Genomic DNA, 18507 nt, shown 5'->3' with positions numbered 1-18507 from the left:
ATAACTCTCTATTTTCTCTAGGCTCAAATATATCCTCCTCTGTCTGACATTTAAAACTCTTCACAATCTGGCTCCAGCTTTCTGGCTTTCCAAGGTTAATGCATTTGCATTCTAATGCAATCAGCCTATTTTCTTCATCCATGACATTACATTTCCCATCTTCATGTCTTTGTATCAATTATCCTCTATGCCTAAAATGAACTCCCATCTTACTTCCTTTTAGAACCCTTAAGTTCCTTTTAATATTCAACTCAAGTGCCATTTGTTACATGAGCTCTATTTTGACATTTCCAAGCCTGGTATTCCATTCCCATCATAAAATCTTGTGTTTACTTTATAGATAGTGTGTATTTTAAATATATTTTGTATTTGTGTATATAATTTCCCCAAGTAGACATGAGTTTCTTGAAGGGAGCAACTGTCATTTTGTCTCTATATCCCTAGCATTAGATGTTTGGCACACAGCAGATATTTAATAAATGTTTGTCAAATGTATGTAATTAATCCCCAAATCTGTATTTCCAGCCTTGTTCTTTCTTCTGCATTCTCATATTTACAACTACTTGCTGTCCATTTCCATTTCAATGTCCAGCCATCAACTCAAATTCAATATGTTCAAGGCAAAGTCATCAAGTTTCTCAAGCCCAGCTCTCCCTATTAATATATCAAAAGTACTATCATTTTTCTACTCACCCAGTTCTAAAAACTTGGGATCATTTTTGTCTTTCTTCTTCCTCATCCTCAAATTACAACTATTCACAAAGCCCTAGTGATTACTCCATTTTTTTCAGGTCTGTAGTACCTAGGTCAGGTAAAAACCAGTTTAGAGCTGTGGGTATACTTTTGTGAATGATTTCGGCCCAGAACTTAATATTCATTATGTTCTGAAGGTTTTTTTTATTTTGTTTTTAAATATTAAAACACTTGGATTCAGATCATCTTTCCCATCCCCCAGGCAACACATAGTTTTTTCTCTACCTCACCACCTGAGCTCATCCCATATGGCTCAAAATTTAAAATATTCCAGGCCAAGAGCCTTAAGTTACAACTGATTCTGAAAGATCAGTATCTGTATACAGAAAAAAAAAAAAATACCAAAACTCAATTCCTTGCCCCAACTTAACAGGGGAAAGTCCTTTTCATTGTAAACAAGAGTCAAGGACTATTGAGATAAGGGCCTAAAGATAGAGATGGTTTATCCAGAAACAGCAAGACAAGGACAGATGCTCTATTTACTCAAACTTTTATTCTTTTTGTAAAATTTACTCACTGCCTAACATTTTTGTATAAACATTACAAGTTGTGTGCAGAGAGGGTTAGTAACAAAGGAAGAGGAAAGAAAAGAATAGGGAAGAGAGCCAGAGGGATGTTTGGGTGCAGAAGGTGAAGAAAACCCACCAAAGGGGCCTCCCCTATTTAAAATGTCACTAGCTTTAAGCACAATTCTGCTGCTGAATTCTCAATGCATTTTTTAAAAGTCAAGGATCATTTCCACTATCCCCAAGTCCTACTCATCCATTCCAAGGACTCAGCCCTTCCAGCTACCCAATCAAACAATAAGTCTGATCCCTTCTTTCCATGGCCTCTTTCACAATGAACTTATAGGGGAAAAGGGGAACAGGAAGTGGGAAGGCCTTCTATTCCTCTTGCTCTTAATTTACAGAGCAGACCAGACCCATGGGTAGAATCTTTCTTCAGAGAAAATATGGATTTGGTCTCACACAAACTTGTCTTCTCTTCAGTCATCAGTATTATCTACCAAACTTAAAGATCCTTAAGGGCAGGACCATAGTTCACTTATTATCTATCTTTTTCAAGCTTAATAAAGTGGTCTGCATACTGCCAGTTATGAATAAATGTTCATTAGAACAATTCCATCAACTGCTAGGAAGTCTAAAGAGGAAATGGACCAAAGATCTCCCGCTCTAGCACAAGACCTCTTTCCTCTCTTTACATAATTTGCTTTAGAAGGTGGATTTTGAGAAGATTGTCGGGGGGAAGAAAATAGTTATTCTACCTGACCATTCAGGGAAAGGAGGGGAATATAAATGTTTCTCCCTCCAAAATAAAAGTCACTAAAAGAAATTATAATGCTTATTTCAAAATTCCACATCTTGTGCTAACTCAGAGGAAATAAATTATATTCTCTCTCTCTACCTCTCCATTGCTTAATTAGGGAAAACCTTTAAGATTAGATTCCCCTCTCCCTTTATCTTTATGCCCCAGTGTTCCCGGTCCAACCCTTGAGTCTATTTTAGACATTCCAAATACCTTACCTCTTAAGAGATCAAACTCAATCACTGCAGGGTTAGTTCCCAAAGTCCTGCCTTCTCCAAGTACCTGCTCCCTAGACCATTAAAGAACCCCGGACCAAAGAACCTTAATATCCTTTAAAGATCGATTTAACTTATTTCCCCATCTCTATCCTTTCCAGGAACCTTGACAACTATAGTAAGAGAACCCAACCTCCGGTCCCAGAACCATTATCTTTTAAGCTTCAGATCTCTAATTCCTCAGCCTAGAATGGTCACTACTCCCTGCTCCCCATCGCACCCTCCCATTGGAATCCCTTTCCCCACCCAGGCCAACCTGCCCTCTCCCACCCTTCCCACCCCAGATCTGTCTCCCAAAGTTCATTCAGCTTCTTTGATCATCAGGGCTACCCTTGCCCCCTTCCCCAATGTCCCCTATCCCCCCTTCATCCACCAACTGTGGCCCAGACTCTCCGGGCCCCAGGGAAGGTCCTGTTAACCCCAACCCGCTGCCACCGCCTCCCCCGTGGAGCTGCCGCTGGTGTCGCCGGGCCTGAGCTTTGTGGCGGAAACCCTCGCCGCAGTCTGCGCATGTATAGGGCCGCTCCCCTGAGTGGGTACGCCGGTGGCGAAGCAGGTTGGAGGAGACGCTGAAGCGCTTGCCGCAGTCCGCACAGGCGTAGGGCCGCTCACCTGTGTGCGTGCGCTGGTGCTGAATCAGGGCGGAGCTCTCCCCGAAGCGTTTGGTGCAGTACGCACAGCCGTAGGGCTTCTCGCCCGTGTGGATGCGCTGGTGTGTGACCAAATTGGAGTGCTGTGAGAAGCCCTTGCCACACTCTCCACAGCGGTGGGGCCGCTCACCTGTGTGCGTCACCTGGTGCCTGACTAGATCGGTGCTTCGGCTGAAGCCCTTCCCACATTCCCCACAAATAGTGGGCCGGTCGCGGCTCCGCCGCCGGCGTTTCCGAGGTGGTATCTGGGGCTCCCCACTGCCAGGACTAGGAGGGGCTGCGACTGATGCTGCCATCGGAGGCAAAACCATCAGCTCCTTAAGCTTTTCATAGCCGCGGGCAGGGGTTAAGGGAGCAGGGGGCGCCAGCTTCCGGCCCCGACCCCGACCAGCCCCTACACCACGAAGCAACCGTGGTTGCCGTAGCTCAGGTTCCTCCTCTTCCTCTTCACCATCCCCGGATGGAGTAGTGGCCAAGACCGGCTGTGGGCTGTCATTCCCCTCCTCCTCTTCTTCCTCATTCTCACTCCCAATTCCTAAAGGGGAAAGGGTAGGATGGAGGGAAAGAGTCCGGCTAGCAGTCTCGAGACCACTGAACCAGTCTGGTCTGCTATTGAGAATTTGGGGATCTTTGTATACATCCCCTCCCACCTTCTTTTTCTACCTCTCGTCCGTTGTCCCAACCTAGCTACGTCTGCACATGATGCCAAAATAATAACAACCTTTTCGGGATAGGGACTGAATAAAATAATTGTGGGTTTATGTTTAAAATAATAATGTGATACAAATGTCATTGGTAAGGTAATGGAAAGAAGAAATTGAGTGTTAAGTAGACAAGGGCTAAATCTTAATCAAAGAATTAAGCAAGGAAAGAAGTACCTCCATCTACAAGCTAATTTTCTGAAAAGCTCTGGGATCACAAGGAGGAAGGCAGGGTGACAATGTCAGCCATATATCTGGAAATGAAAGATCAAGGGCTACAAAACAATCCCTGATCCTTTTTTTTTTTTTTGGGGGGGGGGAAGAGGGGGAAGGCTAAAGCACATATTTTTCTCCTCTGAAATAAATTCATCGCCCTGACTTTACCTTTTTTTTTTTTTTTAACCATTCTCTCACCTCACTTTACTTGATCCAGCTATTTCCATTTCTACCTCAAATTAATCTTTGGCCAAGTCAGAACAAAACAAAATAAAAAAATTCCACCATTTCAAGCCATTTTTCCTTTGATAAGCTAAAGACACAAACTGCTTTCAAATCTGTCTTTGATTCTAAATAACAGGAAAGAAGGGATTGGATTAATTACAAGATGATAATTAAAATTAATCAGGACAGCTTTGAAATAGGTATCCTTAGAATAAAGAAAATCCCTCATAAAAAATAAGGAAAGTTATTTCCACAATCAAATTTAATTATTTCCAAAATAATGAATTGTTTCAAAGTTGCTTAGTAAAAATCGCTGTGTAGAAACAAAAAAGAACTTACAAAGAATACTAAATAAATAAATAAATAAAATTATGGTCCCTTCAAATACCTAATAGCTCTCATAAGGGCTCAAAAATAACAGGAGATACCAAGGACAAAATAAGTCAATTTAGAACTAAAAACTTGGAATTATAGGGATATTTTACAATGGGATAGAGTGGTAAAACAAACATAACACAATTTACTATGATTCAGGACTACCCCAAAAGAATAACTGATAATGGTAGTGCAAGTGGACATACTACTTTATACTTTTAAAATGTTCTGCATCTGTAATTTCCCATAGGCTCGCAGTTTCAGGTATAATATCTCAGTTCTAGCACAATATCTTATATTTTATGATTTATACTTGATGTTTTATCAGAAATTATCATTCTTTTTTCAAAAAATATAATTGTAAAAGATTTCCTGAATTCATAAATGTGATTTTTATTATTTTTCCCTAAAGGATTCAATTTTGTGATAAAACCCAATAGGAAAAATGCCATTTGATAAACATAAATCTTGTTCAACTACAAAAATTTTCTGGAAAACCTCTCTCTTTTTTGGTAAAGCATACCAAAGCCTGGTTATACCTGCATGTGATTTTCTTTCAGCAAAATTTTCTTTATATTTTCCTTAGACTAACAGCAAAATGGGGTGTGGAGGCTGAAGATAGCCCTTGAAAAATTTCACGATAAATAATCTACAAAGTTGATAATCTGCATGTGGATACTTGAAAGCTGACTTGATTATCTAATTTAGTTTCACAACAACCCTGTAAGGAAAAGAGAGGCAAGTATCATTTATTCCCATTTTCCAGATGAAGAAAGTAAAACACCGAAAAGTTATAAAATGAATCCTAGGCAACAATAAGATTCAACAGCACAGTCAAAACTAAAATTCCTAGTGCAGTTTTTCATTCACTAAGCTTTTCTAACTACACTCTATGCCATTTAGGGTTCTTAAGGAAATTCTGTTCCTTCAGAATGTGGGTGGCAAATTAAAGTTTGGCTAAAAATGATCACTACAGGGTTCTAGCTAGCATATCATAAATGGAAAGCTATTAATCTTTAAAAAGCCCACAAATGTAGGAAATACTGCTGAGGGTTCAAGGTTTATGAATTAAGCAAGAATGAAATATAAAAGCAAAGAGTAGAGACCAAGAATAGATAAGAAAGAAAAAATAGAAATAAAGGGAAATAGCAAACATAGATCAAATTTAGGGATGACAGAGAGATTAGAGAACACCTAGTCTAACTCTCTCATTTTGAAGATGAGGAAATTGAGGCCCATTAGAATAACTTTCTCAGTATCACAAAATGAAGTAGCACAACTAAAATCTGAATCTGAGCTTCTAGGATTCTTTCTAAAGTTTTTCTTTGCTTTGGACAATTTTGACACTTTTTTTTCTAGATTATGCTCAAGTCATCCAGGATGTATCTGTCAGAAAGTTGCTATATTACATACTATTATCTATGATGTAATCTATCCCATCTATGATGGGAGGGACCCAGATCTTTTCTTCATATCCCCTACATACATACATATATACATACACAGAAAGGAAAGAAAGAAATATGAAAAGAAACCTATTTCCAAACAGAAAAACATTTCCACTTCTAGGCATATTTAGGAGAAGGTAGCCAGGAAGCAAGCCCCAGTCATAAACAGGAGAACCCAGATCTGTAAAATTTCATGCCTTCAGGGAAATTTCTGCCTTTTTCTATGTCTTAGTTTCTCTCTTTGCAAATATATGAGTGCCAAAATAGATTGATCAGTCAATGAAAGCCACTGGCATTTACCAATTTTGAGATTTTATATATATATACACATACACACATATCAATACATATATATGTATGTGTACACATGTATACACACATGTGTGCACATATATAATATACACACATGTGTAATATACATATAATATATCTTATATATGTGTATATACTGGTACAGCCTAGTCAATTTCTAGTCTGTAAATATACATCCCCAAATCTACATTGCCATAATATCCTAATCCTTTGTCACACAGGTATCATCATCACTTTCTACCCTGTGAAAAGATTGTGCTAAAGACTCCCAAAGTCAACCTAAATGGGTTCCCATTTCCCTTAAGTCTCTCTGTCTCTGCCACTGAGTGGCTTGGAACTGTATGAAAATGACCATCATCCAGTCCTTACAAAGAAATGTTTCAAAGGCTTGGGGGAGATGGCCTCTTTACTTTCTTCCCTCACCTGAATGAACTCCTTGCGGGATATCCCTGTCCTCAGAGCACCGAAGGTCCAGCACACATGCTTCATCCCCTTGCTCCATCTTGGAGGTCAAGTTGAGTTTCCAGGGAGCTCTGCTCAGAGGGAGGAAGGAAACAACTCAAATCACTGACTCTCTCTGAGGTGAATCAAGAAACAAAGAGCTCCTTCATCCTAGTACCTATGTGGCCTTTCATTCCCTTAGGAGAAACACTGACCAACTTTCTCATAAACCAACTGTTAAGGGACCTAATAAATCCATGTGTTACTGGTCAGTCTCTTGATAAGAGGCAATCCAGCTACATTACTATTCCTAGTTTCTCCCTATGCCCCTCCCCCCAGAAAATCCATCAAAAGAAGAACCACTAAATTCACAAAAAAGCCACCTTTGTCCCCATCAAACTGAGACACATAAAGGCAAAGTCAAATTTTCAGAAAAGCCAGAAGGAAGAGGTTATGATGGAGCTCTACACAGAACAGAAGCTGCCAGACACTGCATAGTCAAGATGCTATTTAAGGAATATGCACAAAAGTGTTAACACCTCCTCTCCAAGCTCAGTTGCCATATAACTATAAATTAAAGTGAGGTGAGTAGGTGGGATCCTAAGAAATAGGTAAGATTAGAGCCATCAGAACAGAGAATATATATCACTGCCTTTTCAGTTAGTAATCTATAACCCTGCTTTCCAAATCCTGAAGTCTCTTCTGAGCCAAAGGATTATGCAACAATTTCTTGGAGACCTTCAGACTTAGGAAAAACACACAAATAGAAGAGATCCACCTTCAGGTTTATATATTGCTCTTCCCCCAAAACACTGCTTCTTTGTCCTACTTGCCTCAATTCTCTGCAAAACACTGATATTCAAGAGGCTTCTTCTATTAAAGCTCTCTTCCACACTTGTTGTTTCTATGAAACCATCCCCCAGCTTCCTATTTCAAGCTTTGCTTAACATGTGATTTCACCAAAAACTTACTTATTAAATAACAAAAAAAACACTGTCTTAATTATTTGAGTTAGATATGGTTCATGTTCTTAGGGAATGTAGAATTCTTGGAGATAGAATGCAGAGGAGATATGTAAATTAATAGAATACATATAAAGAAAAAAATTGTATAAATGCATATAAAAATGAGAATTTGTAAATTTCAGTGAGTAGCTAATATTGGAAGGGTTCTCATAGAAGATACAGAATTAGAATCTAAAAGACTGGAGGGATCTTAAGAGGAAAGGGAAAGAAACAGTAACAATATGTGTAAAACAGTTTGAAGATTTGTCTAGCAATTACTGAGAGAACTGTTTGGAAGGCAGGATAAGATGTTACATAGAAAGGATACTGGGTGAAGCAGTTCTCTAACACCTAAACATAGGATTTGGTGCTGGGAATAACTGGGAAAAACTACATTAGGGCTCTATTCTGGATAAATTGCATTTCTGAGGCCATTCTGGCTCTGGCAAATATAAAATTCTGAAGGGCAAAGATCCTAAAATCCATGAAGTTAAATTAGAGTAGGACAAGGGTTTTGATGATTAATTTAAGGTGAAGGAATAGAAATGAAACACTGGTGTAAAAAGCAGAGAGATATGGTAATGGATAAGACTGGACATAGCTGTAAGATATGAAGGCAAAACATGTTTCTTAATTACAGGATCAACAGATAAATAATATAAGAATCTAGATGATGAGGGAAGCTAACAGAAGACAGAAAGCAAAGATAACTTCAATTTTACTAGAATAAATTTCCAATGACAATAAAATACCTTTGTGGAAAGAACCCTGCAGGCAGCAAGAGCTGTCCTGGCCTAGCAAAAAGAGTCCTAGGCTATATGAATCTAACATCATATTAAAGTTAGACAGCTTTAGAAAACATCTAGCTTTAGACATCTAGAAAACACCCTCATCTTAAAAATAAGTAAACTAAAGCCCAGAAAAATTAAATGACTTGCCCAGTATTACACAGAAACAGAATCAAGACTATCATTTGGACCTGCTTTACTTTAAGTTCACTGTTCCTCCTACTATATTGAACTATGTCCCTAGTGATTTATGTTCTTAGAGAACTGATTACTGAAGACAGGCAACTCAAACTTTCAGAAAGGACCATCTTTTCTAGGAAGTGAATACTTAATGCTATCACCACACTGATCCCTAACTTCTTTAAATTCTTACAGCCTTACCATTTATACCATCTATTCTAGTGATTAATCAGATCCACTTAGCACTGCCATATAAACATTTTACAACTAAATTATAAGTTTCCGGAAAATAAGAACCATATTATAATCATCTTTGTATTACCCACAGCAAACAATTCCTTGTATAATATGGAGCACTCAATAAAGACTTACTGAATTACATAATGAAGCCAAAAACAGATACTGAGAATCCCAAGAGAGCCATTCCCCAATGCCCAATAGATTACCTATTATGAGAGCCCTTTCAACAGTAAGACCCTATGATTTACTATGACAATAGAGAGACACCCAAAACACAGATAGGATCAGAATGCAAATGAAGAGGGCAGAGGTTGAAGGGTTTATTAGGCCAATGGCCATATTAAATGTACAAGTAGTTAAGTTTTAGAAGAAGTTAGGTCTTCCAGTTTCGAACTGGAAGAATCATAGACTTCATTTGATCCATAGCTCTCATTTTACACAGAGTTAATGGAGATTGGGACCATTATGAAATCATGGGGAATTTTACCAAGGGTTCAGAGCTTAGCCTCATGTATATTACCCTTATTATCTAAGGTAGCTCTCACGGTTACGTCCACCAACCACCTCAAGTTCTATGAGGCTCAGTTCTAGCACTTTTTGAGAATGTCAGTTTTCAAAGGACAAAAAAGCCAGAGAAACACTGGTCTCGAAACAAATTTTTAGATTTTGTCATAAGAAAGTTATTGTGTATTACATAGTAGAAGAGAAAGAATCTATACTGAAAAGAATTCAGAACAAGTTGAATGTTCAAAAGATTAAGCACTAGTAATAGTGCTTTTTAAGTGGTAAGCACACAATAAATATTTATATTTCATTTCATGGATGGTAAGCTTCTAAAAGATCTAGGATTTAATGTCCCCATATCATGAAAAAAAAAATTAATAATGTCCTAGGCCCAATAAATCTTCAGTGTTTTTTGTTTTTGTTTTTTAAATTACAATGGAGACTTCGATAACTTCTCTAATAGTTCTTAGTCTTTCTTTCCAGTTTGGTCTATTTAATACATCAAAGACTTCCAGCCATCCAATCCCAATAGAAGCCTTGACCAATGAATTTAATATAAATCAAATATGAAGTGGGGTTTAAGAGCTTGGGGAGGGGAAAGGACATGGGGATGAAATGAGGTAGTTGTGTAAATTTCTTGTTTTTGTTTTTGTTTTTGTGGGAAGAAGAGGTGACCATTGGGAAAGAAGACCAATGGGATAGGTCCAAATGCAAAGAAGGAAGGTACAAGCAGTATGCACCTAGGGAGGCCATTCCCAAAGCAAAGAGGTGGAACAGGTGGTCAAATGACCAAAGGGGAAATGGTCATTCAGTTTAACCAACAATTTTATTAAATAATAATTACAATGCATTTGCTTGTCAGGAGAAATACAAAGTTAGATAATTCTCTTAAGGAATTGGTCACTTAATAAAATGATACATAAGTACCAAAACACACACACACACACAACACACTTAGAGCATACATAGGAAGGGTACAAAAATAGGTGGAAGGGAAGAAATGATTGCACAGGACCTGAGAGAACTAAAAGGTTGAGAAATTCAACTCCTGTATGAAAAGTAAGTTCCAGGAAGAACAGCAGTATTTTAAGGATGAAAGAGAAGTCAGAAGGGGTAAAAAGAAAGAATGAAGAGGAGACTCAAGAAAGGAGAAAGAAAATCAAAGACAGGGAAAGGAATTAGGACAAGATATGAAGTAGGGAGGGAAAGAGGTAAAAAAAAAATTAAAGGAAAGAAGAAGGAGGAGGAGGAGGAGGAGAAAAAAGGAAAGAGAATTAGATAAGGGATAAAGGAAAGAAAGGGGTGAAGTAGAAAAATAGAGAAGACGAAGGAGGAAAGAATGACATGAACGGAAGGAGAAGGGATTGAGAAGAAGATGAGGGGGAAATAAGGGAGATGAAGGGGAAAAAAACTATATTGATAAAAGATGATGAGGGAATGAAGGGAAGAAGGGGAGAAGATGAAGGGATAAAGAAGAAAAGGAGGTGGGAGACGCGAATAGGATGAAGAAATGAGAGGAAATAGATGAAGGGATGAAAAAAGAATTGAAGTAGAGAAGGTGATGAGGAAAGGGAATGGAGGAGAACGTGGAAGGGAGCGAAGAAGCTGAAAGAAAGCAAGGTGGCAGCAGCACAAGATCCAAGCAGGTCCGCCCCAGCACAGGGGAATGAACCAAGCCAAGGCCTGGCCGCTAGGGAGGAGAGCAGCGGCGGCGGAGGCCGGACCGGACCCAGCTAGGTTGGGGGAAGGGAGCAGAGCGAAGACTGGACTGGGAGCTTTGTGTGATGCGGTGCCGAGTGATGTGTGTCCGCTGTCTGTTCTCCCAGCCCCGCCCCCGCCGGGCCCCGAACTCACCGGCGAGAGGAGGGGGGACGGGCAGCTGCGGCTCGGGCTGCGGGCTCCCCCCGGCTCCCCCCGGCTTCGGCTGCTTCCCCGGGCTGGGCTGCGGGCGGCTGGTCCCCGTCTGTCCCCGACGTGGAGAGTGGGAGCCGGGGCGGGGACCAGGGCTGGCACCGGGGCTGGGGTGGAGGAGGCGGCAGCGGGACCGGGCCGGGGGCGGGGGGCGGGGGGCTGGGGGAACAGGAAGTTCCCCCTCGGCATCCTGTCCCCGCCCGGCCCGGCCCGGCCCCGCCGCCGTCCCCCCTCCTCTCCATACTTCCCCCTTTCCTCACCTCCCCCCCTTTCTCCTGCTCCGCCTGGCCCAGCCTCCGCTGCAGCCCCAGCCGCCGCCACTCTAGGCTGCACCGCCGCGGGAGCTCGGTGGGCTTAACCCTTCCTTCCCTGGCTCCGTGAGCCTGCCGCCAGGCTCTAGCTGGCCATGGCCCCGGCGCCGCGACCCCGACCTGGACACAGTGGGTTTTTATACAATGCCAGGAAGCCGAGAACCGAGACATGTACCAGTGTGCCTCTCCCGCCAGGCCCTGACAGAGCTTCGCGCCCTCCTGGGCCCCTCACTGCCTCGAGCCTCTCGGACCCTTTCTGCGCCCTGTCTATTCCCCTCGCTTCTTCGCGCCTCCAGGGCCCCTCCCATGCGTCTCTAAGCCTCGCACCTCTCACGCCCCTCCCGCATCCTTTTTGCTCTCCTTGCCGCCTCTCCAGCGCCACCCCAGCTCCCTTTCTTGCGCCTGGAGAGCTTCCCCTGCTCCCTTTGCAGCCTCACGCTCTCGGGCCCCTCCCGTGTGTTCCCCACTCCACTCCAGCCTCTCTCCCTTCGAAGCCTCGCGCCACTTAGCGCCCCCCCCCCACTCCCTGCGCCCTACGCATCCTCGCGCATCTCCAGGCCCCCAGCCTAGCTGCCAATCTGGTCTGGTGCTGAAATGCGGCAGCCGGGCTCCAGGGGCAGAACTAGGGTTGAGACTAGAAGCTGGACGGAGGAGATTCGAGGCCAACTTTGGGACTGGGAGCCAGGCAGATGTGTGAGTGTGTGTTTGTCGTTTGTCTGCCGTGAGTTTGTGCCTGGCAAGCGTGCCTGTAGGAGTGCCACCCACTATCCTCATGCTGTGTACTTATGCATGTGTTCACCAGTGTAGATGAGTGTGTTTCTAATGCAATGCACACGTGTGTTAAGTGTGGGTCTGAGTGTTTGTGTAGAGCTATCAGCGCCTTCGCCTAGTTTGTGTAGTCGGTACCTCGGTACCTCGTGCAGGTGGTTCGGGTCTTTCCGCTTTTTAGCACGTGTCCGTCAATATCTCTCGGTGTATCTGTGTTTTTCCGTATCCAGGTCAGTGTGTGTGGTGGTGTTTGTGTGTTTGTCAGAATGTGGGTGTGCATTCGAATCCGTGCGTGGGTGGGGAGAGGTGTGATGCGGGACACTATTGTTAGAACTCTGGGTCATCTCTATCTGAATTCTCTTTCCAGAGGGCAACTCACAGTGAAAGGGAATAGATACCCTCAAGGCATTGTCAAGCTCTTGATATAAATTGGCAGTTAATTAACCCTCAATTAGATGAGCAATTAATGAAAGAGCTCCCTAGAAAGTTCCTCCCTAATAACATAGCAGGTGCCAGCAGCACCAGGGCTTTCCTTTTAGGGAGAGCTGAAGCCATCCTCGATCTGGCTTCTCTCCCTCAGCTCACAGCCAGTGGTCTAGTGACATTGTGTGCCTTCCAGTAACTTGGTAAATTGAAAATGCAGGTAGAAAGAAACACTCCAGAACTCTGAGATCATCATAATCAAAAACATTTAAGAGCCAACTGTGTGCCAGGAATTGTGCTAAGCTCTGTGGATATTTAAAGGGGCAAAAATCAATCCCTATCCTCAAGGAACTTACATTCTCATGGGGGAGATAACATGCCAGCAAAGTTCTAAACAGCAAGCAAGCTTTATACAAAATAAATGGACATAATTAAAAGAGGGAAAGCGCTAGAATCAAGAGGGATTAAGGAAAGCTTCCAGTTCGATTTTAGTTAGTCCTTAAAGTAAGCTAGGATAGTCAAGTAGATGGAGCAGAAGAGAGAGAACATTTTTGGAATGGGAGATAGCCAGAGAGAATGTTTGGAGCTGAGATGAAGGGTGCCTTATTCATGGAACAGCCAAGAGGCCAGTCTCCTTACTGGATCAAAGTATCTCTTGGGGAGAAAGGTGTAAAACTACAAGAGTAAGGAAAAGGCTAGATTAATGAAGGGTTTTAAATGTCAAATATCATTAAGTAATTACTTCTGGAGACAATCAGAAGCCACAGGAGTTTATTGAGTAGGGGAAATGATATCATTAGACTTGCATTTTAGGAAAATCACTTAAGTGACTGGAGAATGGATTGGAGTGAGAAGACTTGAGACAGGCAGACCCATCAGATGTTACAATAGCCCTGGGGCAAGGTGAGAAGGGCCTGTACTAAAGTAGTAGCAATGTCAGAGGAGAGAAAGATGTATTTGAGAGATTTTGCAAAAGTGAAATCAACCAATCTTGGCAACAAAATGAATTGGAAAATGAGAGATCGTAAATGGTCAAAGGATATGAACAGACAATTTTCAGATGAAGAAATTGAAACTATTACCACTCACATGAAAGAGTGTTCCAAATCACTATTGATCAGAGAAATGCAAATTAAGACAACTCTGAGATATCACTACACACCTGTCAGATTGGCTAAGATGACAGGAAAAAATAATGATGAATGTTGGAGGGGATGCGGGAAAACGGGGACACTGATGCATTGTTGGTGGAGTTGTGAACGAATCCAGCCATTCTGGAGAGCAATCTGGAATTATGCCCAAAAAGTTATCAAACTGTGCATACCCTTTGATCCAGCAGTGTTTCTATTGGGCTTATACCCCAAAGAGATACTAAAAAAGGGAAAGGGACCTGTATGTGCCAAAATGTTTGTAGCAGCCCTGTTTGTAGTGGCTAGAAACTGGAAAATGAATGGATGCCCATCAATTGGAGAATGGCTAGGTAAATTGTGGTATATGAATGTTATGGAATATTATTGCTCTGTAAGGAATGACCAGCAGGATGAATACAGAGAGGCTTGGAGAGACCTACATGGACTGATGCTAAGTGAGATGAGCAGAACCAGGAGATCATTATACACTTCGACAACGATATTGTATGAGGATGTATTCTGATGGAAATGGATTTCTCTGACAAAGAGACTTAACTGAGTTTCATTGGATAAATGATGGACAGAAACAGCTACACCCAAAGAAGGAATACTGGGAAATGAATGTGAACTATTTGATTTTTGATTTTCTTCCTGAGTTATTTTTACCTTCTGAATCCAATTCTCCCTGTGCAGCGGGAGAACTGTTCGGTTCTGCAAATGTGTATTGTATCTAGGATATACTGCAACATATTTAACATATTTGGGACTGCTTGCCATCTTGGGGGGGGGGGGGAAGAGGGAGGGAGGGGAAAAAAACGAAACATAAGTGATTGCAAGGGATAATGCTGTGTAAAAATTATCCTGGCATGGATTCTGTCAATACAAAGTTATTATTAAATAAAATTAAATTAAAAAAAAAAAGGAAAATGAGAGATCGTGAAATGAGAGAGCAGAAATGAAATAGCCAGAGTTTTAAAAAAAATGAAACATGTCAGGTTGACAAATATTCTTTAAAATAATATTTTATCTTTTTCAGTTATATGTAAAGACAATTTTTAACATTCATTTTTAAAGAAAGCCAGATTTTAAGGAGTTAAGAACATGAGATGAAAGAAAGTGGTGGCACCTATCATAGACTGACTTTTTGAGGAGTTTAGCTACAAAAAGCAGAAGAGAAATAGGATGTATGTTAGACTCAAACCCTTATCAGAAATGCTCAATTTAAAGATGTTTTTGCTACTTCCCTTATTCTATTGTGTCAATTTCCTTTGTGCAAAGACTTTTTAGTTTTATGTATAATCCATCACTTTTGTTCTTTAACAGTAAGAGGATGGGAGATTGAGGAATAGGTACGATCAAGTCCTTTGGATATGCCTGCCCTTCTTATCTCCCTTCTTTCACTTGACCCTCATGAGAATTAGTGCCAGCTGGCTTCAAAGAAATATTTCCTAAACTATGAACTATGACCAATAGTCCTTTGAAGTCCATCTAGAAAAGATGAGTAGTTGCAGGTCACATGAATTTTAAAGGTTCACATACTCAAGAGACCTTTAAACTTCATTCCTGAATTCCTACCAAGTGCACATTTTGAGGACTAGAAAAGAAGTGAGAATTAGAGCAGTGATAAGGCTGATGGGGATAGGGTTATGAAGAAAAAAGAAAAGGGCAATCCCTTTTGTCTTACTTTCTTTCATTTCCTGGTGTTGGCCTTTCGGTTTTCCCCTCTTTTATTCAATAAAGAGTACAGGGAGAGTAGTAATGTGAGAGAGAGAGACAGAGAAACATAGACTAGAAAGAGGCAGGAGTCCATGCAGTGGAGAATTAAAAAGTAAAATGGTACCCTTTGTGATATAGTAGGTTCTTCTCATTGAAGTTCTTCAAAGAGTTTGGATGACCACTTTGAGACATGGGTTGTTTGGTTATTTAAAAAAAAAAAAATAGACAGCCTCTGAGGGACATTCCAATTCTGAAGTTTTTTTTATTCTTTTTGAACCTAAATGTATCCAACTTGAAAAGGTCAAAAAGACATGGAATTTCTTCTGGTCCTCAGAGTAGCCAGGGAGAGGCTAATGGCCTCATTTGATTTCAGCATCCTCAAAACCAGAGGATCATGGACCATTGGTAAAAGGTAGAGCTTGTAGCAGGTAGTAGTAATGCTTAGCTACTTAGCTTGGAAGAACCATTTGAAAAAAAAATTATTTTTCTTCCAGTTTTGCAGAAATGAGGAACTATGGGTATTGAGTACTGTGTACACTGTCAGTCATGACAGAAAGATTGGTTGATTCTGCTAAACTGCTTACAGACACTGTCTATTCACATATTTTCTTTTAATAATTTTCTTTATAAGGCATAGTTTGCTTAGACAGAACATTTTGGTATTAAATCATGGTGATTGGTACTACTCTAGACAGAGCTGAGGAAAAGCTGGAAGCTACTTTTGTTCAGAGAGAGAGAGAAGAGAGAAGTGAAGAGAAGAGAGGAAAGAAAGAGAGGGAGAAGACAGAGACAGAGGAGAGATAGATAGAGAAAGCCAGCCTTTTGTCCTTGGACATATCCTTTAAATTCTCTGGGCTTCAGTTTCCTTATCTTCAAAATAAGGGAGTTGGACTAAAGGATCTCTAAGTTCTTTTCTAGTTCTTGTTTTTAGAATAGCCACTTTGTGATAAATGTTTGAGAACAAAGTGTAGTGGAAAGAACCCTGGCTAGACCTGGAATCAGAAGACTTGATCCCCCCATTCAGCAAACATTTCTGAAAGCATGCTACATGCAAAGTTTTGTAGTAGATTAGAAATAAAATTTCCATTGTTCTCAAGGATGTTCACAATTCATGAAGACCTACATTATGAATTTTGCTATAGAAATAAACAATACTTTTAATTTCAAGAATTGTCATTAAAACTTTCGGTGTGAAGATTCACTTTTCTTTTTAAAAATTATTTTCTAGGGACAACTAGTTGCACAATGGTTAGAGCACCAGCCCTGAAGTCAGGAGGACCTGAGTTCAAATCTAGCCTCAGACACTTAACACTTCCTAGCTGTGTGACCCTGGGCATGTCACTTAACCCCATTGTCTCAGCCAAAACAAAAAAAATTAAATATGACCAATAACTATAAACATAAATATTTCCATAGACAAAGAACTGGGGGTGGGGAGTGGAGGGGAAAGGATTGTATAGGATAACACTCATGCTGCATGTTTTTTGATTCATTCTCAGCTTTGTCTTAAGTGAGGTATCCAGCCCAACAAATATTTAAGATCCTGCTATCTGCAAGGCCACAGTGCTTGCCTCTGACAAAAAAAAAAAAAAAAAAAGATAAAATACAAAAAGAGTCCCTGCCTTCAAGGCATTCTATTGTGGAAAATGCAAAATTAACCAGATTAAATATATACATGATAATTTGGGGTTTTTTTAAAGCTTTTTTATTTTCAAAACACGTGTATAGTTTTCAACATCTATCCAAGCAAAACTTTGTGTTCCAAATGTTTTTCTCTCTCCCTCCTCCTCTCCAATAGCAAGTTATCCAATAGCTATAGATATAAATATAGATATAGATGATAATTTGAAGAGCAAGAATATGTTTGGGGATGAAGGGAAGACAGGTGGAGAGGAGGTAGAACAGGAGCAGGAAATGCTGGTTGCATATAATCTGAATCTTTAAGGAACTCAAGGGTTCTAAGAAAAAAGTGAAAACAGTCCAGAATTCTGAGGAACAGCAAATAGACTAGGTTGTCTGAAACATAACCAATATATGAGGAAGAGTGATATGAAATCATCCTGAAAAGGTACACAGAAGCCAGATTGTGAAGGACTTTACTTTCAAGTCTAAACTGTGGAGTTTGCTTTTTATCCTTGAGCCAAAGGGAAATTAGTTACTAAACATTCTTGATCAGTGGAGTAAAGTCGTCAGACAATGCTTTGGGGAAATTATTTTAGAAGCTGGAGGGGAGAGAGTAGAGCCTGAGAGGGGAGGAGAAAGGCTGTCATAATCTAATGGATAGATGACATGCTAGTAACTATGTACATACAATACAATACAATGTAAGCAAAATAATAGAAGAGGGAGGAAGAGGTAATAGACTAGTAAAGGCTTCTTATAGCAGGTGAAATTTTAATTGAGTTTTGAAGGAAGCCAGAAAAGCCAGGAGGTGAAAGTGAGGAAAGAAAGCATTGGGAGAACAAATGATTTAAAAATATGAATCTAGGGGCAATTAGGTGGTACAGTGGATAGAGCACTAGCCCTGAAGTCAGGAGGACCTGAGTTCAAATGTGATCTCAGACACATAACACTTCCCAGCTGTGTGACCCAGGGCAAGTCACTTAACCCTCATTGCCTCAGCAAAATATATATATATATATAAAAATCTGGGAAATGGAGTCTCATGTGTGAGGAATAGCAAACTAACCAGTGTTGTTGGTATAATACTTGATACAAAATAAATATAATGTATTTTTTTCCTGGAGGCATTAGAAGCTTTGTGGATGAAGAAAGGCCACATATAAGGATTATTTGAAAGAAGTGTGTATGTTCAACTTAGAGAAAAGAAA

The 18507-nt window shown here is 40.6% G+C and overlaps 1 protein-coding gene across 1 annotated transcript; it reads right to left on the bottom strand.

Annotated features, from left to right (window-relative positions):
- Positions 1-2637: 2637 nt before the first annotated feature.
- LOC127544333 (zinc finger protein 853-like) lies at positions 2638-18248 on the bottom strand. The gene is made up of 3 exons (XM_051970932.1): positions 11272-18248; positions 6684-6793; positions 2638-3518 (listed from the first exon to the last, which is right to left on the bottom strand). Exons 1-3 carry the CDS (start codon positions 11808-11810, stop codon positions 2638-2640), a joined length of 1530 nt encoding a protein of 509 aa, XP_051826892.1. The 5' UTR covers positions 11811-18248.
- Positions 18249-18507: the final 259 nt, after the last annotated feature.

Source organism: Antechinus flavipes, chromosome 1, assembly GCF_016432865.1.
Source record: "Antechinus flavipes isolate AdamAnt ecotype Samford, QLD, Australia chromosome 1, AdamAnt_v2, whole genome shotgun sequence".
Classification (NCBI taxonomy): Eukaryota; Metazoa; Chordata; class Mammalia; order Dasyuromorphia; family Dasyuridae; genus Antechinus; species Antechinus flavipes.
Note: the sequence above shows the minus strand (reverse complement) of the source record. Positions and strands in the feature narration are given on the sequence as shown.